At 44.9% G+C, this 22,383-nt stretch overlaps 4 protein-coding genes across 5 annotated transcripts; 3 read left to right on the top strand and 1 right to left on the bottom strand.

The window, feature by feature from the left end:
• Positions 1-224: 224 nt before the first annotated feature.
• Positions 225-8,915, top strand: LOC108680303 (ADP-ribosylation factor-like protein 8B-A; the record flags this gene model as incomplete). The annotated part of the gene is given in 3 exon segments (XM_018169105.2): positions 225-379; positions 2,453-2,614; positions 2,763-8,915. Coding segments are annotated over 3 exon segments (438 nt in total), but the record flags the coding sequence as incomplete, so codon positions are not given.
• An 843-nt stretch (positions 8,916-9,758) lies between these two features.
• Positions 9,759-14,463, top strand: LOC108680308 (adenylyltransferase and sulfurtransferase MOCS3-like). The gene is made up of 3 exons (XM_047885181.1): positions 9,759-9,820; positions 9,923-9,990; positions 11,355-14,463. Exons 2-3 carry the CDS (start codon positions 9,984-9,986, stop codon positions 12,794-12,796), a joined length of 1,449 nt encoding a protein of 482 aa, XP_047741137.1. The 5' UTR covers positions 9,759-9,820; positions 9,923-9,983; the 3' UTR covers positions 12,797-14,463.
• Positions 14,464-14,618: 155 nt separating this feature from the next.
• On the top strand, positions 14,619-19,246 carry LOC108680306 (rRNA methyltransferase 2, mitochondrial). Its single transcript, XM_018169108.2, has 5 exons — positions 14,619-15,276; positions 16,180-16,328; positions 17,190-17,326; positions 17,467-17,607; positions 18,532-19,246. Exons 1-5 carry the CDS (start codon positions 14,945-14,947, stop codon positions 18,730-18,732), a joined length of 960 nt encoding a protein of 319 aa, XP_018024597.1. The 5' UTR covers positions 14,619-14,944; the 3' UTR covers positions 18,733-19,246.
• Positions 18,912-22,059, bottom strand: LOC108680307 (vacuolar protein sorting-associated protein 29). 2 transcript variants are annotated; one of them, XM_018169109.2, is made up of 4 exons: positions 21,955-22,059; positions 21,117-21,308; positions 20,534-20,766; positions 18,912-20,014 (listed from the first exon to the last, which is right to left on the bottom strand). In XM_018169109.2, exons 1-4 carry the CDS (start codon positions 21,955-21,957, stop codon positions 19,894-19,896), a joined length of 549 nt encoding a protein of 182 aa, XP_018024598.1. In that variant the 5' UTR covers positions 21,958-22,059; the 3' UTR covers positions 18,912-19,893. The 2 variants fall into 2 exon arrangements, with proteins under 2 accessions (XP_018024598.1, XP_018024599.1); XM_018169110.2 differs by lacking the exon at positions 18,912-20,014 and adding an exon at positions 20,021-20,130.
• Between the last annotated feature and the right edge of the window lie 324 nt (positions 22,060-22,383).

Here is a 22,383-nt window from a genome sequence, read left to right as displayed (position 1 = left end):
GCTTACCCTCATGTAGGTAACTGTTAAAAATGCAGTTAATTTCTCTTGAATATTTGTGATGTTGTTGCTAGGAAACTTGAATTTCAGAATGTTAGCACAATCTTCAAATATGTTATCCATTAGTATGGTGTTTATTGGTTTTTCTTTTTCAATATTCATGGCATTTGTATTGTGTTTTCTCATTTTGGCAATCTATTCTCTGGCTAACGATGAGCTCTCTTCAGTCAGGTCAGTTCAGCGAGGACATGATACCCACAGTGGGATTCAACATGCGGAAAATAACAAAAGGAAACGTCACCATTAAGGTCTGGGACATCGGAGGACAGCCTCGCTTCCGCTCAATGTGGGAGCGATACTGCCGTGGCGTCAATGCTATTGTGTCAGTGCAAAAATCCCTTGGTTTACCTCCTTCAAACTTTACTGTTGAATATAGCAATTCAAAATTGCTAAATTTCACAAAATTATATTGTTATTCAGTCTAATTTTTGCTACATTAAATTTACATACTTTGAATCACTTGAAACTGTAAAGATAGTTTTGTTTAATTTTAGATTGTAGGTTGTCCAAATTATTGATTGTTCTATCATACAGTGTGTAATGTTTTTCCCCATCATTAACCCTCTGTAGAGTTACCATTAGTAACTTAATAGATCTATTGGCCTGAGTTTATGGCCAAGATACCTCAGACAGGCTAAGGCTAGGCTAGTTCCTATGTCATTTTTTCACTAGTATGTTTGGCCTAACTCCACTTGTAAATGGGATAATACTCTGAATTTGTTCTTGCTTCTCCAGGTATTTAAGGTGCAATCAATGCAAAGCAATAAAAATATCTGCTCCTGTACTATAGTAGTTATGATCAAGGAAAGTTGTGTACATTATTCTTCTTGACTTGTGCAACTTACATACTTTTGTAAGACATCAAATTATCAATTGATTATAGGCACTATTTTACTTATGCTCCATTTATCAGCATATACAGTGGGGGGAAATAAATATTTGTACACTTGAAAAATCGTATTTTAATGTATGTAAGTACACAAACTTAACAGGAAAAGTGATTTAAATTATGTATAGAGACGCATAGTATTCAAAAATACTATCAAAAGAAATTAAATCTCAATGCAACAAAAAACAATGCAACATGTTCACTTTTCGGGGTGAAAAAGGTATTCGTACAAAACAATAAATCCGCATTATTTTAATTTAATACTTGGTTGAATACCCTTTATTCAGCTCAACAGACACCAGTCTATTTCTATACGTCTCGACCATTGATTTGCAGATGCTGACTGGTATTTTATACCATTCTTCTTGGCACACCACCTTAAGATTCTCAATGTTTGTTGGGGACCTTTTCTTAATTTGAATCTTCAAATACCGCCACAAATTGTCAATCGGATTTAAGTCCGGCGACTGGCTTGTCAACCAAGTATTAAATTAAAATAATGCGGATTTATTGTTTTGTACGAATACTTTTTTCACCCGAAAAGTGAACATGTTGCATTGTTTTTTGTTGCATTGAGATTTAATTTTTTTTGATAGTATTTTTGAATACTATGCGTCTCTGTACATAATTTAAATCACTTTTCCTGTTAAGTTTGTGTACTTACATACAATAAAATACTATTTTTCAAGTGTACGAATATTTATTTCCCTTTCACTGTATACCAGGCATTCTGTGAGTTTCCTTGTTGTGAATATTTGTAACCATTTGCTAGTCACACAATATATTTAAAAAATTTTGGTGCCAATCCTAGAGGCTAACAGTTCCAATGAAAGCAGTGATGGAAAGCACAGCACAGACATAAAATTTTAAATTATTATCACCCTAGAAGATTATATTAGATAAGATTAAGCTCATCAAGCAGCAAGTGAAAAGAGATGGCTGATGTTTACTCAGAGCCAATAAGACCTGGCCACCTGAAAATGTCATGTTGCCAGAATCAGTAGAGTCACAGAGATCCTACAAATATTGCCTCCTGATTTCTTCCTGAACTTGGCACAGATTTCATGAAGCAGTCTGTAAATTAGCCTCTCTGTGGATCATAGCCTTATGTTGCTCTATCAATAAAAATTCAATTGCTGAATATATTGTATTCACCTGCATTTTCTTCAAAATAGGTGGTTCATTCATGTCTGTTGGAAAGTTAAACAATATAATTACTTATGGTTTATTCAATTTGGGCAAAAGCTTTTTGTTTGAAATCAAACATACCTTACAGCTGCTCTGAAACCAGACATCATGACACAGCAAGCTCTATTTGGTAAAAATAGTGAATGCATCATAACATGATTTGTACATGCTGGAAATAAATAGTGAAACTATGATAAGATCTTGGTGGCAATTAATATTGAATGCATCATACCATGACAGGTACATGGTGAAAATAAATAGTGAAGGTATGATATGAGCTTAGTGACAATTAATATTGAATGCATCATACCATGACAGGTACATGGTGGACGCAGCAGACCCAGAGAAGATAGAAGCGTCACGCAATGAGCTGCACAACCTCCTGGACAAGCCCCAGCTGACGGGCATCCCTGTGCTGGTGCTCGGCAACAAGCGGGACCTGCCAAATGCCCTTGACGAAAAGGGCCTCATTGAAAGAATGTCTGTAGTATATTAGCAATATATACATAATGAATTTAATGGATCTCATCAAATGAATATATCCCGTGTTTGCTCACATGCATTATTACCAAATAAACTTTCCATAATGTGTTCCCAAGCTACTTTCTTAGTTCTATTTTCTTGGCAGGAACCTGTCCGCCATCCAGGACCGCGAGATCTGCTGCTACAGCATATCCTGCAAAGAGAAGGACAACATTGACATCACGCTGCAGTGGCTCATATCTCACTCCAAGTCTGGCGGCCGCTGAGCACAAAACTAGTGTCGTGGGGAGGGTCCAGTCATGCAATCCAGTTAGTGATCTGTATGCTGATCCTGCTGTGAACTGAAGGCTTCGTTGTAGCGTGATAAATAAATACGTGGACTGCCTTGGGTCGAGCAATCTATTTAAATGGAAGCATCACCTGCTGGCAGCCCTTCATACACCAACACCAAACGAGAATAATGTCATAATATCATTATTCTCCGCATTCATTGACCTATACTTCTTTCCCTTCTGCCTAATTACCAATTGTCAAAATAGTTTTTTAACTTGATGTTCTGGCTACAAGCAAGCAGTTCACACTTTGTACTGACTGCTCTGCTTTAAACTCAACCTCCCTTCCAACTGCCAGAATATTGTTGGTGTAAACAACTCATTACTTCCACCATAATTCTAACCACTGTCTTCCTGATGACTCATTTCTCCTACCGTATAGGTTGTCTACCTCTCTACTGGTGGATATACCTTCTTAGCCTTTACCTTGTTCTCTCCGCATCTACTTCTTTTCTTCTTGCTCTCTTCCTTTTCTTCCCTTAACCTACCCTTCCTTCTCCCCTCTTTTATCCCTTGCTAAGGTCAGATAATACACTAAATTTCTTCTATTTTATGATAGCATCAGACTGCATCGCCCGAAGTCCCTATTTCTTGTCCTTGGAGACATAGACAGCAATTGAATGCTGAGTGTGTTTGCTGTTCGTGACACAACCATACAGGGCTGTCGCAACTATCTTTATAAGTTGGGAAATGAAAACTGTCTCTCCATTCAATTCATGATTTGAACTTTGACATGAGCTGCTTCATGAGCTGCTTGACATTTGTTGTGATCAATGCTATCTCAATTTGATTATGTACACATTTAACTTCAAATTGTTCAGCGCTGTTCTGGTGATCCTAAACGGATCAGTAAAAATGTTGAGCAAAACTAATATGGAAGTAGAATTCTTTCATTTGATTAAAATTCTCCGAAAACGTTTAAACATTCCAATTAATTTTTTTGGTCTTATTCAGGTTAATCATATTTCTGGTTTATATTTACAATCAAGAACGAGTGACATATTAAGAGATCTTAATCAATAACCAAGCCACTTTGGTCTTGGTAGCACTGTAACTCAGAGCGCATAGACATACTCAGCTTTAGTGTGCTTAGGTTTAGGCCAAAATCTGAGTAACTTTCATGATCTTAGCATTTAGATTTTTCTATTGATAGCAGGGTGCAATGACTATGGATTTTATGGTCACACCGCCATAAGGGTATTTATTGTAACTGTCTGCGGGCAAGCAACTGAGAGGCGTCCATCAGGCGACTGGAGGGGGATGTCCCTTGGCAGAAATGTCTGCCAAGCCACCAAAGAGTTCAGAAGATGTGCGTGTGTGATGCAGTTAGTAATAATTAACAAATTGGGAATAAATTTGTGATCTTACTTACATGAATCGTGTTACATGAATAGTGCTGCAGCTGAGATGCAACTGCTGAGGCCGTTAATGGTATTGTGTAGAGGTTGGAGATGTGTTATTTTTGGAGTATCCATCCAAAATCTGTATCTGTATATCCTGTATGCACTAGTCGCAGCGATATGGTCACGTTGAGGAAGGCACACGTGTATGTGGTGGTTGTAACGAGAGGGGATTGGGTGTTAATCTAATGGAAGTGTTACTTTAGGAAGTTGGACGAGCGAGGGGTGAAGTAATACTTGAAGATTTGGGTTCGGAGCTTAACCAATATTATTCATATTTAAATTGGTATAGGTTGCTGCGCTGCCACATTGGAATATATGTGGCAGCGTAAATGCTATACACATTTATACGTTTGAACATAAGCCAGATTGGATCAATTCTGTTTGAATAGATTGCTACGCCCTTTTTTCAAAAGAACTCGTGTCATTTTGCTGCAATGAAGCATTGGTGAAGTATTTATTTAATGCAACTGGGGAATATTTAGAAGTTAGTAATTGTGATATATTGTTTATTAGACTTGTGCATTATTGCGCTGAACTCGTGACGGCTGCTGGCATCAAAGTTTAAGTTACCGTTTAACTGATCATCTTTGCTGAATATATGTATTGATAATTTTATTTGTACTGAATAGTGAGCTGAAGGTATTACATTCATGATCACAGTCACATGATGACAACAAGTTAATAATGACTGGCGATAGTGACGAGGCTAATATTAACGATCACGTTTTGTAATGATGGTGTAGGAATTTGTATGTATTATATCTCGATGATGTTTATTGTATGGTAATTCTGTGTGGAGACTTGCTGCTGTGTACTGAGCCTGGCGTGCTCATGAGTAGCTGTATGCTCATGTGTAGCTGTATGCACATGTGCAGCTGTATGCACATGTGCAGCTGTATGCACATGTGCAGCTGTATGCACATGTGTAGTGTGCAACATCTCCTTGTATCATGAATTGGTTGTATATTTTGTGTAGTTTAGCTGCTCTAGCGCTATTTCCCCTGTTCATATTTTGAATAGTTCCCCCTTCACCTGAGAAAAAATAACAATTGCTAGCGATGTAAGTGTTGGGGCGGGCAGGGTGTGGGTACAGCAAGAAACTTGCAATTTGCTGGTATTTTTCTGAAAATATATTAATTTTCACAACAAAATATTAATTTTCTGAAAATATATTAATAATATTTTGTTGCAGCAATGAATGTCCTTATCATGGCGTGTGACAGGCAGCTTGGCTATGAGTTAAATTCGTTTGCAATGTGATGAATTATTTCTGGGTTAAATATCTTGGCCTTGCCGTGAATTATTTGGCTTTGTGCTGAATAAATGAACGGGAAGAAACAATTCTTTTGACTTTTGAATGAAGATCAAAGTGTCTGCAGTTGCTGGTGCTGGCACTGTCTGCAGTTGCTGGTGCTGGGACTGTCTGCAGTTGCTGGTGCTGGCACTGTCTGCAGTTGCTGGTGCTGGCACTGTCTGCAGTTGCTGGTGCTGGGACTGCCTGCAGTTGCTGGTGCTGGCACTGTCTGCAGTTACTGGTGCTGGCACTGTCTGTAGTTGCTGGTGCTGGGACTGTCTGTAGTTGCTGTTGCTTAGTCTGCAAGCATCTCTTGTATGCAGATGTTGTATAGCCTGTATACAGAAGCGTGTCTGTGTGCTTCATTTTGTCTTGTATAGTTCATTACCTGTATATCTCGACATCTTTAGTTACTGCGTTCTATCCCTAGTTATCTATAATCTATGTCAGTTAATTACATAACTGCGTCAACTGTCTAGTTATCTTGCATTATTGTTAGTGATCACTAATGTTGGCAGTCGAGGTTGCCTGTTGCTGTGTTGAACAGTTGCTGTGCTATGCTTCAGCAGCAAACGTCGATTGCTCTTATTTGTTGATAAGTTTCTGTGATTATTTCTCTAGTATCTTCAGTTATCACATCATGTTCTTAATAATCATTTCTTCTCATCATCATTATAATATTCTGCGTATGCCGCTCATGTCTGAATACATTACAGATAACACAAAAATAGGTATACCTTCGGGTTGTTAAATTATAGGATTTTTGTTATCACTCCAGTGCGGCAAAGGATATGAAATATTTAATCAGCGGTCTGGTTTATTTAAGATTATTTTCTCTTCTCGTATTAAAGCCCAAGTTTATTAGTTGCCTGGAGACTTCACTGGTCGCTCCAAAAAGATCATTTTATAATAACAATTTTCTGAATATTTGCTGGTGTCTCTTTGTTGAATGTTGCAGCGCCAAGCTCCTCCTACAGCATTATTAGTCACATTCTTCATGACTCATCTCTTTGTATTTAATTATTGATTTGTTATGTTATTTAATAATTATGATTATAATCGTTAACGACCCTAACATGACGTGCTGTCAGCACTCTCATTCTCTCATGTTGCCGCGGTCGTCACCCACCATCACGCATACCAGAGCTCGCCTGTAACTTGCTTAATGCCATCGATGATTAACAGTTCATCTTTGAAAATAAAGTCTGGTCGCTTAATTAATAACGGAGGTCTTGTCTTTATTCCTCCATCGAAGTCAGATTTGTATTAACAATAGCCTAGCCACAACACAGAACTGCAGGCTAAGCTGTCCTTAGGATCAACCTAGTCCTTATTAGCCTCGACGGTGATGTGACGTAGCTTCCCTTCTATGCTCTTAAACCTGCGGCATGTGTGAGATTAGGTAGCTTGAATCCTTCTATGGGGATAGGTAGTAGATATCATGTCGTGAGGTGTTCTGCTATAAGCTGTACTGTCTCATATGTAATAATGTTTTCTCAGCTTCACCAGCTACGGTGGTCACTAAATGCGCCCAATGCGTCACATTGAAAACGCCGAAATAGCTTTCATTTGTTGGCTTTGCCTGCGGCCTCATCGAGGCTTGTGGAACAAGATCATCTACAGCGCAAACCATCACTTGCACAATTCTAAATCATGCAACTTCCATCTGACGCCCCAGCGTCAGTCTCCGGCGTAAGCACTCAAGTCACCATAAGTCCACCGTGAGGCCCACCACTCTTCTCTCATGCTGGCCTCTTGAGGCTCACCGTGCTGGCCTCGATCATCTCCACACCTAACACGCGCCCTCCAGACGCGTTACATTTTCTTCCTGCTCGTCTCTGACTCTTTTAAAACCCAGGAATGTTGCTCATCAGTCTCCCTTCTGCGGCCTCTCTTATAGAAAATTGCTTCAAACGAGCCGGTGCTATGAGGAAGCCAAGCTATCCCAGCGTCGGCGAACACCCTCCTGCACGGCGGAGTCCGTCTAGAGCAACAGACTGTTGCTGCCGCCCCACCGATCGCTTAAAAGACATCCTACTTCCCCGCCCTTACCACTCAGTGCACATGCAGCTTGAGTCATGTCACTGTAACTTCCTGGGCGCCATGTTAAGAGTGGGACGCTCACTGTAACTTTCTGGGCCCATGTCTAGGGTGGGGTGCATCAAACGCCTCCTGTTCTCAGTCATCGTGTTTGTTTAGACTTATGGTGTATCGGCATCGATGATGCTCCTTCATGGCAGATATATATTGCTTTCTGGGATTTCGATCTAGAGTAATTTTATTATGATTGTTCTTGCGTCGAGGATTGTTCTTTGAATAAATAACTCAGGCTAATGTGGCAGGACTGTTGAATTGACCCGTGCGTTGAATATAACACAGGCTAGTGTGGCAGAAATCCTTAGAACTTATCGTTGCGCTGATGTGATGCTTGATTGAGACGTAAATCATAATTTTTATCAATTATTACATCCATATTGTTAGCTTTAATTCCATGATGCCTGTTCTGGAACTAAGCTTCAAAACAAACACATTGTTATTCTAAATAAACAGCTTGCTCTTTTAATACATGTACTTGGTGGAAAAGTTTTTAGTTTTGTTGCCTACTCATGAAAATGCATGGAAAAATATTGTGTAGTAAACTCGCGTTTTGTACGGCCATGTAATATGTTTGTCATGTATTCTTCAAGTTATTTTCGTGTTGTGTTAGGAAAAACTGTTAGGTTCTTATGTCTTTGCTGTGATTTTTGTATTTTCTGCACATATTATCTTGTCGCGATCGATATTTAAAAATGATCTTTTTAATTATAAATTCGCCCTCTTTTAATCATCACCATATATTTTGTGTGATAATGAATTAATTGTATGTTTATAAAATGCTCTTTTTTGCTAGTTTCAATGAAGACGTGTTGAATACGTTTAGTCATTACGTGTTAATGGTCAATAGAACCCACGATGCTTTGTGGGATTAGCTTTGGGAACGACTGCGCTGTAGGGGGAATAACATTCCACATCACTGGGGAAGAGGGGAATGTAGGTCATTCTTGGTCATTCCCCGCACTAGGGAATAGGGGAATGTGTGACCAAGTGCGGTCCCAGATCCTGTGGCGGTGCGAGTCCCACACTTGTGGTCCAGGTGCAAGGCCCAGCTACTGAGGTCCAGGTGCAAGGCCCAGCTACTGAGGTCCAGGCATGGGTCCAGCCCCAGACCCCCTAATAGACCCCGTTCTTGTATAGCGCTCACCATAACGCAGTAAACTCTATCAATCGCGGCTGTTTTCTTGCTTCCAGCGATGCATCGGAAGGCGGCCCTCTACCGACGAATTTATGTCTACAACTGTTGTGTCCTGCAACTACACCTGCACACCACATGTACACCAGCACACCACATGTACACCAGCACACCACATGTACACCAGCACATCACATGTACACCAGCACATCACATGTACACCAGCACATCACATGTACACCACCACACCACATGTACACCAGCACATCACATGTACACCACCACAAGGCGTTGTTTCCAAGTCGTCTTCCATTTATCCATTGCGCGTCTTCACTGAAAACCAAGTTTTGAATTACGAAAACTGCGTATGAACGGCCAGGGCCGCTGTTAGTATCCGTTCTGGACGCACGAATACTGTGTAAGTAGGAGCCTTCAGGGGACAGAGCTCTGTGTACAGTAGACAAACTTGTTGACTTAGTAGACAAACTTGTTGACTTTTAAGTCATTATAAAAAAAATTCTTCCATCTAAGTAACATTCTGACATCTGATCATGTATCAGACATAATGTGATAAACCAATGGGAGTGTAACTTATACACATGTGGCATGACACCTGCAAGTGATGGCATGACGCAGAGCTCTGTTGGGGAATGACATGACGCGCTCCCCGGGCCTCCCCAGCGTCTATGGGAATGATGGACAGCCCCATTAGTGGGGCTGTCCATCACACCTCAGGGATAAACTACTACACGAGTTGTCCATCATACTTCAGGGATAAACTACTGCACGAGCTGTCCATCATACCTCAGGGATAAACTACACGAGTTGTCCATCATACCTCAGGGATAAACTACACGAGTTGTCCATCATACCTCAGGGATAAACTACACGAGTTGTCCATCATACCTCAGAGATAAACTACACGAGTTGTCCATCATACCTCAGGGATAAACTACACGAGTTGTCCATCATACCTCAGAGATAAACTACACGAGCTGTCCATCATACCTCAGAGATAAACTGCACGAGCTGTCCATCATACCTCAGGGATAAACCGCTGCATACCACCGCCATCCCTGCCTCCTCGCGCTGCTGGTTGCGCCCAGGCATGACAGGTGAGCCCTCCATCACACTCGCATTTTATAATAATACTCACCCTCTATAATAACATTCACACTCTACCATGAAACTCTTCCCATGTAAAACGCATAAGTTCTATTATTAAACTCACCTTCTATAATCCCCAATTAAACCTATTAAACTCACCTTTTAGGCTTTTATTACCGCCTCTATGATCATACTCACTCTGAAAATCACATTCACCCTCGATCGTCCCACTCACCCTCTATGATCATACTCACCCTGTATAATCGCATTCACCCTCGATCATCCCACTCTCCCTCTATAATCACTCACCTACATAGGTACAGAGGTCGGGATACTGCACCGTTACTTGGCATCGTGCAGCAAAAGAATCTCGTAGCAACTTGTTCGTCATTTCGCAGTGAAAAGTACAGAAGCCACGTTTGATGACCACATCGCTGCTTAAGTTCCGAAAGGAAGACAACAGATGGGGTGGATCTGGCGGACAAGAGAAGCGGTGCCAATGATTACACTTTCTAGAGCCCTCGTGCTCCTTATACGGGATACTGCTGCCAGTTTTGGGCACCGCCCAAGGTGGGCGCGGTAGTCCCAACTGACCTGTTCATCCAGGATCAGCGAAATGGACCTGCGATACTGGGACAGGTTTTAGCACCTGGGACTGTACTCACTGAAGAGGAGGACGGAGAGGCATATCGTGCTGCACACTTGGAAGATGATAATGGCACTGGATCCAAACTTTAAAAGTACAATCTTCAGGATAATGACCTTTCACAATGTGAGGGTGGGGAAACTGCTCTTCATACCCCCATTTAACGACCGAGCTGCTACTATAGTTCAGATGATTTGGGGGTATATATTTCCGTTGCTGTTCAATGCCTTGCTGACGGAGCTGAGAGGTGGGGAGTTCACCCTTGCGACATTCAAGAGACGATTTGATGCGTTTTTGATCATTATCATGGATCTTCCGCCTGTGCCCCACTAATCTCAGCAAGGAGCACGCAACAGCATTTTATATCTGCTGGCTCAAATGAGGGCGGATGCGCGGTAGTCGTGTTGAACGTTATCTCCAGACCACGATGGCGAGCGACCTGCCTATCGACAACTTAGGGACGGTGGACGATGAAGATGGCACTTCGGCTTTACCATGAACGAGGAGTTCCAAACTTTACATAATCACACTCGTCATCTATAATCTCACTCACCTTCGATAATCAAACTCTTTAATCTTTATAATCAAACTCGACATCTATTATCACTCACCTTCTATAATCACCTCACCCATGCACCAGCAGCTCCTTGGAATAAGCTGCTTATTATGACGGTCTCGATGTGGTCCAATAAGCCGCTGTTGACTGCATATCCTCGTTGCTTGCAGACTCGGTCGAGGCCCTGCAGGCTGCGCTGCAGCAGAAGGAGCGTGAGGTTGCGGAGCTGCGCTGCAGATTGTCAGCTGTACACCATTCCGCGGCTGGTGCTGTTAGTGACGCAGCTCTTGGGAGTGATGCAGCTGGCGGGAGTGACGCAGCTGGCGGAAGTGATGCAGCTGATGGTGTAACAGTTGTTGCATCAGGATCTGACACCTCTACCCAAGGTTGTCCTCACAGCGGCAGTTGCTCCGCAGCCACGCTGTCCCACGGGGAGGTTCTTCGCTACTCTCGCCAGTTGATCTTGCCGGAGTTAGGTATGGGAGGCCAGCGCCTCCTGAAGGCGAGCCGGGTGCTGGTGGTAGGGGCTGGCGGGCTTGGCTGTCCCGCAGCTCAGTACCTCACTGCGGCGGGGGTGGGGACGCTGGGTCTCCTGGACTACGATGTGGTCGAGTCGACCAACCTCCACCGTCAGATCCTCCACACGGAGGAACGAATTGGCGTGCACAAAGCCAAGTCTGCGGCGGCTGCCCTTCGTTCGCTCAACTCACAAGTAGACGTCCATGTACACGATTTGGTTCTGGACAGTGGCACGGCTTTGGACGTCATAGCCGGATATGACCTGATACTGGACTGCACCGACAACGTGGCTACTCGTTATCTCCTGAACGACGCATGCGTTCTCAGCAAAAAGCCCTTGGTGTCGGGCGCTGCCCTCCGTCTCGAAGGACAGCTCACGGTATACAACTTCAAGGGGGGCCCTTGTTACCGATGTCTGTTTCCGTCTCCTCCACCCCACGAGACTGTAACCAACTGCTCTGACGGAGGCGTGCTGGGGGTGATCCCTGGGATCATCGGGTCACTGCAGGCGCTTGAAGCAATCAAAATGATCGCCGGCATCGGCGAGCCGCTGTCGGGAAAGCTGCTCGTATTCGACGGCTACTCGACGTGCTTTAGGACCGTGAAGTTACGACCTCGGCAGCCGTCATGTGCCGTGTGCGGAGACGTGCCCACGGTAACCCGCCTCGTGGACTACGTGCAGTTCTGCGGAGGACGTCCTGCTTCAGATAAAGACTCGGACTTGCATCTCTTATCCCCGGAGCACAGGATGTCGGTGATAGAGTACTCGGAGCTCCTGAAGACGGGGGAGCCCCACGTGCTGGTGGACGTGAGGGAGCCTGTGGAGCTGTCCATATGTGGCTTCAGCCACGCTCTCAATATTCCTTTAAGAGAGCTTGACAAGCCTGAGAGCGTTAGTGCAATAACAGCCGCACTGGAAGCTCGAGCCAGCGCCCGCGTCGTGTGCTTGTGTCGCCGTGGCAACGACTCTCAGCGTGCCGTCCTCAAGCTGAAGGTGGCGCTGAAGGATTCAACAGAGGTCCTCGTGCAGGATGTAGCTGGAGGACTCACTCGGTGGGCCGAGTTGGTTGACAACTCCATGCCTGTTTACTGAGCGTCTATTGGACTTGCCACGAGTAGTTTACTGGTAGCGTTCGGATAAGAGTTGTAATCTATGTACATTTTGTAACTTATTTGTAATTCTCAGTTTTATTCATTCCAACAAGTCACGCGACTGTCGAGTGACGATAGCACTGTCCTTAAACAATACAGCTATACTGGTCACCTTATATATACTGTTGTGGCGGAGCACTTTCCGCTGTTGTGCACACGATGCACACGTCACGGTGCCTATGAATATTCTGCATTGCGCCCACGCATTAGATTTATGTTAAGGCAATGTTTTAACGATGTGAGCTTGTATTAAGGTCCGCGTCACAATTTTTGTTTGATAAAATATCGAGTTTGCTTACTTCGATGGCGGTCATGATTAGTCTTTGTTTGATCTGCCTGCCTGGTCATCACGCGCCCTACTGAGCATCTCCCACTCAACAAAAGTGTCGTTAACTTGTCGATCAATTCCCTAGAAAATATTTGGGCCAATTGAGATCAGTTGAACTATATTTACTACTAATTGAATGAAATTGAACTAAATTGATTGCAAGCTTTGCATGCAATTAAGGGTAACCGTAGCCTTGGGGCCACTATGATGCAGTTACTGTGATGCGTATTTATATAACAAACAATGGCTGTGAACTTCCTAAGAGCTGCCCATGTGGTGAGGGTTCTCTCGATAACAAATAGATCCGTCCCGTCAAATTCAATAGGATTTATTATCGACTTTGCCAGCTAGCCTGAGTGTCTCGTTTGTCGGTAGCTATTGACCCAGTAGTATTAATCCTTTTGCATCCTCAATACAACCAGTTTATCTGATGAGTTGGGAAGAGCCGCGGGTTCACGTTCCGTCACAGATGTTTATTTGTCACGCTCTTCTGACGCAAGTACTGTAAAATATCAAATGGTCACTTATGCAACCTTGCTCCTGTTTATAACATTGTACTCCTGGCTCTTGTTAAACAAACCTTTAAATCTTTAATAAATGAATGTTAACTGCCTTGTATTCTTTTTAAACCTCGTCTAAAGAAGCCCAATTTTTAGGTGCATACGCGTCTATCATCTCCTCAGGGAAGGTGCGCTAGTGTTCCACTCAACGCACCTTGGGGACCTCACCCTCCCCGGGCCCCAAGCGATCCCAATGCATGGCGAATCTCGTTATTCTGGGCAACGGTTTTCGGGAAATCATTTCCGCGTCTTCGCGATTAAAACTGGTCAATAGACGCTTTTCTAGCAAGCTCTTCTGACGATGAAAATATAGAAGCGGCCGCAAGAAATCAGCTCCTGTGCAGCGTCTCGTGAAAGTGGACGGGGGCGGCATTTGTGGCCTGTAATGTAGGCCCGCGAGACAATCTTGGATAGCGCTACATTGTGGAGTCTATATTACGTCTTCGTGCGGTCATGCTTACAAGGGTGGGTCTAATTTGAACCCCTATATAAACTGACAGGGTCTACGTTATACCATAATGCGGCCTAGGTGACAGTGGTCTAAATTATAGAATAAAATATTACGCCCCCATGCGGTCAGGCTGATGAGGTAGCCGACTATATACCCTCATGGAGACACGAACACGAGAGTCCACAACGCAGTAATGGCAGGGTTACCCAGTGGTAAAAGTTCACAGTACCAAGAATGGAGCAGAGAGGCGCGGGTTTGATCCCAGCTCTGTGCGCCAGTTTCTGGTCAGAATTCGGCAAGGAGGCCGGGCGGTTAAGCTAAGAAAATGTGAAGCAGTGAGTTGCGAGTTCAAGCCCGCAACATGCTGTGGATGTTCTGCAATGTGAAGAATGGGCGACAGGCCTACGGCCTAATAAACGCTGAAACCGCTATATTAAAAATAACATTCCCAGGAGTACCACTGGCGGTGACATCCGATGTTCGCCCCTGCTGCAGCCTGCAGGAGTAGATACCCCACAGCAGACACCAGCGAGGCTCCTGCTGGACCCACGCTTTGCCCAGGACTGATGAGGATAACTAGCCCACTGTCACCTCGCCCCTGCAGTTCAATTCGTTTTATATTCGTAGAGGTTATCGTTATAATCAAGTTCAGTCGGTCTAATGGCTGTTAATTCTACCTTCCACCTACAGTTGTGCGTTTACTGTAAAACTATATTTTTTAGGACCGTTTGAGGTTATTTAGACGCAGAGATGTTGTTATCTTCGTCAGAGTATACGCTGCTGCGTTGCGGTGCAGCGATACAGAGCTGCGCTTCAGTTCAGAGTCTGTCCAGCTGTCTGTCCACGCGTACCCCCCCACACAGGAAACTGAGAGATCAGACGTCATCAGTGCAGACGGTCAGAGTCGGCGTGGCGACGGCGTGCAGCATCCATACGTGCTCGGTGCAGAGCCTGCAGGCGGGTCGAGTTCTGCACAAAATTGTGCCCTCGAACCTGCGGGGGAAGAGCAGAACCGCGCAGGACTGGCTGACGCGGCAGCTCAACGACCCCTACGTTGCCAAGGCGCGCCGCCTCAACTATAGGTCAGTGACCACATTGGGGCACATTGATCGATTAGCCTTAGTATATATTCCGGGCTTGGAAGTTTCTGGCCCGCTGAAGCGAGTGGTGTCAGTCCGTACAGTTAGGTGGGTCTGTGCCGACAGTGGGTATAGTTTATGCCAACGTATGCACATTAATACTTTAAGTGCATTAACACCAGCGCTGGCAGATTGCATAAAAACTGCCAAGTCCGCGGGTAAAAAGGCCTATAATAAAAAAAAAAACTAGTAAATAGGTTCCGGTGTAAAAATCAAATTTTAATTTTTTTCGGACATTTTAAAATTCAATGAGGTAGTACTGCCATCATAAGTTTTTGCCGGACAACGCAATTGAAAAAAAAAAGAAATTGCAGAGTTTGTCCGGAAAAAAGACCCGGCAACCCACCGGTGGATCGTGCCGCACTCAACGTGCCAAATGTTCCGCAACTGCTAATTTCTCGCGCTGCATACACCAGTCCCATATACATATTATATATTGGCAAAGCCAGGCAGCGCTATTTTGAAATATTACGGCCGCTACCGCTACATGTAGCGCGCTACTGCCCACCTCTGGTAACAACTAACATGTTGACACTAGTAACAGGCTGAGGTTGACAACATTACACCGAAATCTTTCGTACAGTTTTATTCTGTAATTTATATTATGTATGTATCATGCTGGTTTTTAAATAATATTTAATACTGTTAAGTAAAATCTAGAGGCTTTATCTATAAATGTAGCGGTAGCGCTGTAGCGGCAAAACCTCGTATCGCTACTTAAATATGTAGCGGGCCTACCGCTAACGCTACAATTGCTTAAATGTAGCGCCGCTACCGCTACTGAAAATGTGCGGCCGCTACATGTAGCACGCTACTGCCCACCTCTGTTGGTCATGTGCACCTCAGGGCTCGGAGCGCCTTCAAGCTGCTGGAGCTGCAGGAGAGGCTGTCGCTGCTGCGGGCGGGGGCTACGGTGCTGGAGTGCGGCGCCTCCCCAGGGGCGTGGACGCAGGTAGCCGTGCAACACTGCAACCCCGAAGACTCCCCCACGTACAGTGAGTCATCACCTCCCCTGTGTACGGTGAGTCATCACCTCCCCCACGTACGGTGAGTCATCACCTCCCCCACGTACGGTGAGTCATCACCTCCCCCACGTACAGTGAGTCATCACCTCCCCCACGTACGGTGAGTTATCACCTCCCCCATGTACGGTGAGTCATCACCTCCCCGTACAAGAGTCTAGATGCCGGTGGCTATCCAACACTGCAACTCCGTACACTCCAACAACATGACGAATTACCTAACATTCACCTAACCAAGAAAGGCGAATTACCTTACGTAGGTACGTCACCTAACCAAGAAAAGTTTTCTCTATTGTAAAACATGTAATATATTCGCCCATCAGTAATTTGGCTGGGAGTAGACTTGGCAGTTTGGTGGAGCGAGCGCACCGAGGTGAGGCGGACGCCGATGAGCTTTTCGCTCGTGCTCCAGCTCCTTCATGCTGACTTCACCTACATTTGCTTACATTTATTAATTTAACAATATAAGGAAAAAAATTTAAGCTCGATGATCAATTAAAGATAATAATCACCGTAAGGTTAATTGATCTTGCATGAAGAAAAAGTTATTGTTGCTAAGCACTTTACATCGCGCAAGGATGCGCATCCGCCGTGAATATCATCCCTATTTCTTACACAATTCCTTCGTTGTTTTGACCTCATCTCGATGTCATATTACATAAACAGTCGTGATAAAACGGAAGATCGCAATATAACTACGATAGAACGGAAGATATTGTGTACGGCTGATGCTTCTCCCTCGGCACGCTTCACTTGGTACGCAATAAATTCAGTGCGTTGTAGCCTGACGCACACACCGCCTATAGCGACGTGCAACCAGGCCTCCCTGTACAGAATCATCGTCCCCCACGGGATGCGTGGTGGCAGTGGACCTGCAGCCCGTGTCTCCCGTCCCCGGGGCCACCTTCGTCTGTGGGGACTTCACGTCTCCAGACACCCAGCAGCGGGTGCTGCAACTCCTCCCCAAGGGGGTAAGCCCTGTTCCCCATGTGTAATAGGAAGCAGTAGTAGACATTCCATAAGAGGATAAACTAAATTTCTAACACTGTTCTGATGCAAGTATGATGCCAGCTAAGTTGTCATGAGCCATGACAATAATGTCGGTTGCCAGGTTGACGTGGTGCTGTCAGACATGGCGCCCTCCGCCACGGGTATCAAGGAACACGACCACACGCGCATCATGAGACTCGCCGTCTGCGCCGCGCACTTCGCTGTGCGCCACGCCACGCCGCACTCCTGCTTCCTCTGCAAGGTGGGCATCCGTGTTGAACTGGGGCCATACTTTCATAATTCGCTAAGTGAACGTGAGTACTTACGCTCTATTTTCTTGTCTATGAGGGGTGGATTTTGCTTGAAAGGCCGTCAATGATTGGCTGATGAACTTACGATCTCTTAACTTTTTTTTTGAAAGTATAGGCCCTGGTGTGCCAGGGGCAGTGCTTTCAGAACACCGTTCAATTACACGTAGCAGCTGATTTCTCGTCTGCGATTGGTGAGTCAGGCGTTAAAAGGCGTCAGTGATTGAATGGCGGAGTTGCAAACTCGTAACTATTTTTTATAGTACGGCCATTGGTCACAACGTAAGGCATGGTATAGACGCAATTAAATAGACTTTCTGTAGTGAATACCTCCAACTCTGTTTCGTGTCTCGGCAAATCTTGTTTTTTCGCGTCTGCGACAAGCTTCCGTCCCTGTACCAAAGTTGTTCGCTAAGCGCACTTTGCGCTCTGACGACACTTATCTAGCTTGATATGCGCGTGTGTGGAAATGAACTCTGCTGCAGTCTGTTGAATTTTCCTGGCGAATAATCGCGTTCGGTGCGGTCATTCGTCTCCTCACGACGTGTCAGTGAAGCTAACGGCGTTCATACTCAATATCAAGGAATATAATAACTTTCATGTATTGTTATTAACATAAGAGAAATCGTAGATTATTAACTATATACATTCTTTATCTCAACAACTCGTGAATGAAAATGTAATATCTCTTAGTTTACGTTATCTAAATGTTTACATGGCCCATGTAAGGCAACACGTGTCCCATGTTTATTGTGCTAACGTGTTCTGTGTGAATAATAATTTAATATCTCCTAGTTCATGTTATCTAAATGCATACATGGCCCATGTAAGGCAACACGTGTCCCGTGTTAATTGTTCTACCGTGTTGTGTGTGTCAGGTCTGGGCTGGTGGGGAGGTGGACAAGTTCCTGCGCCAGTTGTCGCTGCTGTACGAGGATGCGCGCCTCGTCAAGCCCCCCAGCAGCAGGTCCAACTCTGCCGAGCTCTTCGTCTACGCCAGGGGCCTCAAGAGCTCCAACAACAACGCGGCAAACCAGCAGGACGATAACAAAGACTATAATATCACAAAGAGTCAATAAGTGCATAGCAGGAGCACAGAGTCGAAGATCGTTAATTAGATAGCAAACGCCCGTCAAGTGGTCATTTACTGGCGACGTCGTAAGGTAGTAAAGGCGAGATTAAAAAAATAATAAGTTCGGAATGTAGCTCAACTTGCAACCGGCTTATACCTGCCAACACCACAGAATAACAAAACGGGTGAAATCTTGAAAAACTCTTTATTAACGCATTATATTAGAATGAGAACCGTACATTTGGTCTCGGAGCTGACAATATTCAAGTGATATCTGTTGACAGTACTTCACGCCGAATTATTGGCCTTGACACGCAGAGGATGCCCATTTACAAAGCATCCAGACACATGCCTGAATAAATAAATTAAGGAATGGATATAACATAACAACGCCTTCAGTAATTCTTGCCCCTGGTCTGCTCTCGCCACGCAGGCTACGTAGTCATCAGTCGCACGAATTAACTGGTCCTCCCTAAATAATTTATGGACATAAAAATCGGAATTATAATATACTTGAAGCACATGAGTTTGTTTTACCTCATCAATCCGCACGTGGCTTGACCTTATGAGTGGTAGGTCTTTAATAGATAATCATTGTCCATTAAGCGCGTGCGTTCGCTAGGTATAGTGAACCACAAGGATCTTATTACTACACTCAACGCGTAGTCCATAGCATAATTTTCATTCCCCGCACGAGATATATTGGAAAATCTCAACGATAATAGATAATTGTGTTGCCATTATATTATAATGACTGGAATATATGGAACAATACGCTGCCAATGTACTCCTAAAATACCAGGTTTAATATGACTCGTGTGTTCTCGGTCAACTCCTACTGCGAACCTGATAATAATTGGTGTCTGAATTTGTCTATCCATAAGAGTGCGATAGCGAATCTCCGTTATAACTCACTGGAGTGTGTGGGGGCCAAACTCCACTTACAAAATAGAACGAAGTAACGTCCAGAAATACCAGCTCTACATTACGTTTCCTGCCTCCCCTCGAGTTATACTCACTACACGTCACACTGGCAGCACACACTGCACACGACTCCCTTCACACAGAAGGCACACAAACAACACATGACCCAGCCACGTGAGCCACACACTACACAGTACCCACGCCACACAAACTTCACATGATTCACACACAGACGTCTCAAACACTACACAGATTTCTTGTACTCGATGCGTTCGACTTTAACGTCGTCGTCGATGAGCTGGTAGACGTACGTCGCCACGGTCGAGCTCTGGATGTCCATGAGGACGAACGAGGGCACCACGGCACTGAGGGAGGCAATAATTAGAACGAGGGCACCACGGCACTGAGGGGAGGCAATAATTAGAACGAGGGCACCACGGCACTGAGGGGAGGCAATAATTAGAACGAGGGCACCACGGCACTGAGGGAGGCAATAATTTGAACGAGGGCACCGCGGCACTGAAGGGAGGGAGGGAAGAACTTGATCTCATTTGATCGTAGGCGCGCTGCATGCCCCCGTCACCCACCTGTCCAGCGCGCTGTATGCCCCCGTCACCCACCTGTCCAGCGCGCTGTACACCCCCGTCACCCACCTGTCCAGTGCGCTGTACGCCCCCGTCACCCACCTGTCCAGTGCGCTGTACGCCCCCGTCACCCACCTGTTCAGCGCGCTGTACGTCCCGGTCACCCACCTGTCCAGCGCGCTGTACGTCCCCGTCACCCACCTGTCCAGCGCGCTGTACGCCCCCGTCACCCACCTGTCCAGTGCGCTGTATGCCCCCGTCACCCACCTGTCCAGTGCGCTGTATGCCCCCGTCACCCACCTGTCCAGCGCGCTGTATGCCCCCGTCACGGAGCCTGGATTGATGAAGAATTTGGCCTCGGCCTCGAAGGCCTGGAATTTATGCGAGTGCCCCGTGATGAGGATGTCAGCGTCCAGCTGACGGGCCAGCAGTGCCAGCGCCGCTGGGTCCCCCCATGGCACCAGCTGGTGGCCGTGGCATAGGCCTATGCGGAACTGGCCTACGCGCACCACCTTCTGTTCCGGGTACTGGCTCTGCATAACGAAGTTATTTATGAACCGAAGCCTATATAAATTTAGTCTTTTTGATCAAGTTAAGATCACTGAGTATTTGAACCACGAGCGCATAACATCCAATATATACTCCTATCATAAGAAAGACTATGGCAGTAATATCCTAAGATCACTGAGTATTTGAACCACGGTCGCTTATCATCTAATAGTATATATCAAAAGACTAGAGCAGCAATATCGTCTCTTCAATGGAACTATAGACCCAAAACAAGCGGAATTACAGCGTCCTAATCATCAAAGTTTCTAGTGCAGCAATATGAGCTAATTTCTTACCTAACACAGGCAAGTAGCTAGAGCACAGTACCCTTTACCTCATCAAAGTCGCCACGCACGACGTGCACGTCGGCGGCGAGTGTCTTGAGGTAGTCAAAGCCGTCGCGGGTGCAGAGGTTGCCTGTGCACAGGATGTGCTGGATGCGCCCCGGCACGAGCAGCTTCTTGAACTTGACCGGCAGGGAGCTCTCCCGGTACGGGATGTGCATGTCCCCCAGCACTAGCACCAACTGTGAGGGACGGGTGATGTGGTGGTAGACGAGGGTGGAAGTAGCAATAGTGACGATAGTACTGGTGCTGATGTTGGGTGACATTGGTATTGGTTTCTGGTAGGATGGGACTGCTGATAGTGACAATGGTGCTGGTAGGATGGTGGTGGTGCTGATGATGGGGTGACAATGGTGCTGTAAGATGGTGGTAGTGCTGATGATGGGTGACAATGGTGCTGGTAGGATGGTGGTGGTGGTGATGATGGGTGACAATGGTGCTGGTAGGATGGTGGTGGTGTTGGGGTGACAATGGTGCTGGTAGGATGGTGGTGGTGGTGGTGGTGATGATGGGGTGACCAGGGTGCTGGTAGGATGGTGGTGGTGATGATGATGGGGTGACAAGGGTGCTGGTAGGATGGTGGTGGTGGTGGTGGTGATGATGGGGTGACAAGGGTGCTGGTAGGATGGTGGTGGTGGTGATGATGGGGTGACAATAATGTGGACTACATGCACAAACTTTAGATGATTGATATATTCAACATTTACCATTTTCATCATGCATATTCTTCATCTAGCTTTCAAACACTCATAGTTTTAATCAACAACCAATAAAATATAAAGAAGGTTCTGATTAAACATGATCCAGTAGTAATTTTTAAAATCTTACCATTGTGCAGAGCAATTGCTAATGTGTCTCCTGAACTTAAGTGAAGCCTAGAACTTTTGCACTAATTGAAGGTAATACTGTTAACTTCAAACAAAATAGCCTGTAAATGAAATATGTAGATGCATTAGATAGCCTAAAATTAATACTATTCTACAAGTATAAGCATATCCAAGAAGGATTTGCATCTTATGGAATTATTTGGACTTTTTCATGACTAGCATCAGCTTACAACTACAAAATCATTTTTCCATTTAGATAAATCTATAATTCTAATTGCAAATTCATTAAGGAAATCTTGCTGTAATTGCAGATTTATTTCTATTGCACTAGAGGTGAACAAAACACATTCCTATTTCCAAACTATCTTCTGGTTTGCTTTTATCATAAACCAACCATAATATTTCCAATCATTCACCATTAATACAGAAT

Source organism: Hyalella azteca, unplaced genomic scaffold (assembly GCF_000764305.2).
Source record: "Hyalella azteca isolate HAZT.00-mixed unplaced genomic scaffold, Hazt_2.0.2 contig17235, whole genome shotgun sequence".
NCBI lineage: Eukaryota > Metazoa > Arthropoda > Malacostraca > Amphipoda > Hyalellidae > Hyalella > Hyalella azteca.
This window is presented reverse-complemented; position numbering and strand designations above follow the sequence as displayed.

Bases quoted from the DNA above. Each gene is read 5' to 3' on its own strand.
- LOC108680307 (XM_018169109.2), bottom strand. The intron at 20,767-21,116 runs GTAAAGGGTACT...TTCGTTATGCAG, and splicing joins TGCGTGGCGACTTTGATGAG to AGCCAGTACCCGGAACAGAA. The intron at 20,015-20,533 runs GTGGGTGACGGG...TGCCTCCCTCAG, and splicing joins GCATACAGCGCGCTGGACAG to TGCCGTGGTGCCCTCGTTCG.
- LOC108680306 (XM_018169108.2), top strand. From the start codon at position 14,945: ATGTTGTTATCTTCGTCAGAGTATACGCTGCTGCGTTGCGGTGCAGCG. The intron at 15,277-16,179 runs GTCAGTGACCAC...TGTGCACCTCAG, and splicing joins GCGCGCCGCCTCAACTATAG to GGCTCGGAGCGCCTTCAAGC. The intron at 16,329-17,189 runs GTGAGTCATCAC...CTCCCTGTACAG, and splicing joins CGAAGACTCCCCCACGTACA to AATCATCGTCCCCCACGGGA.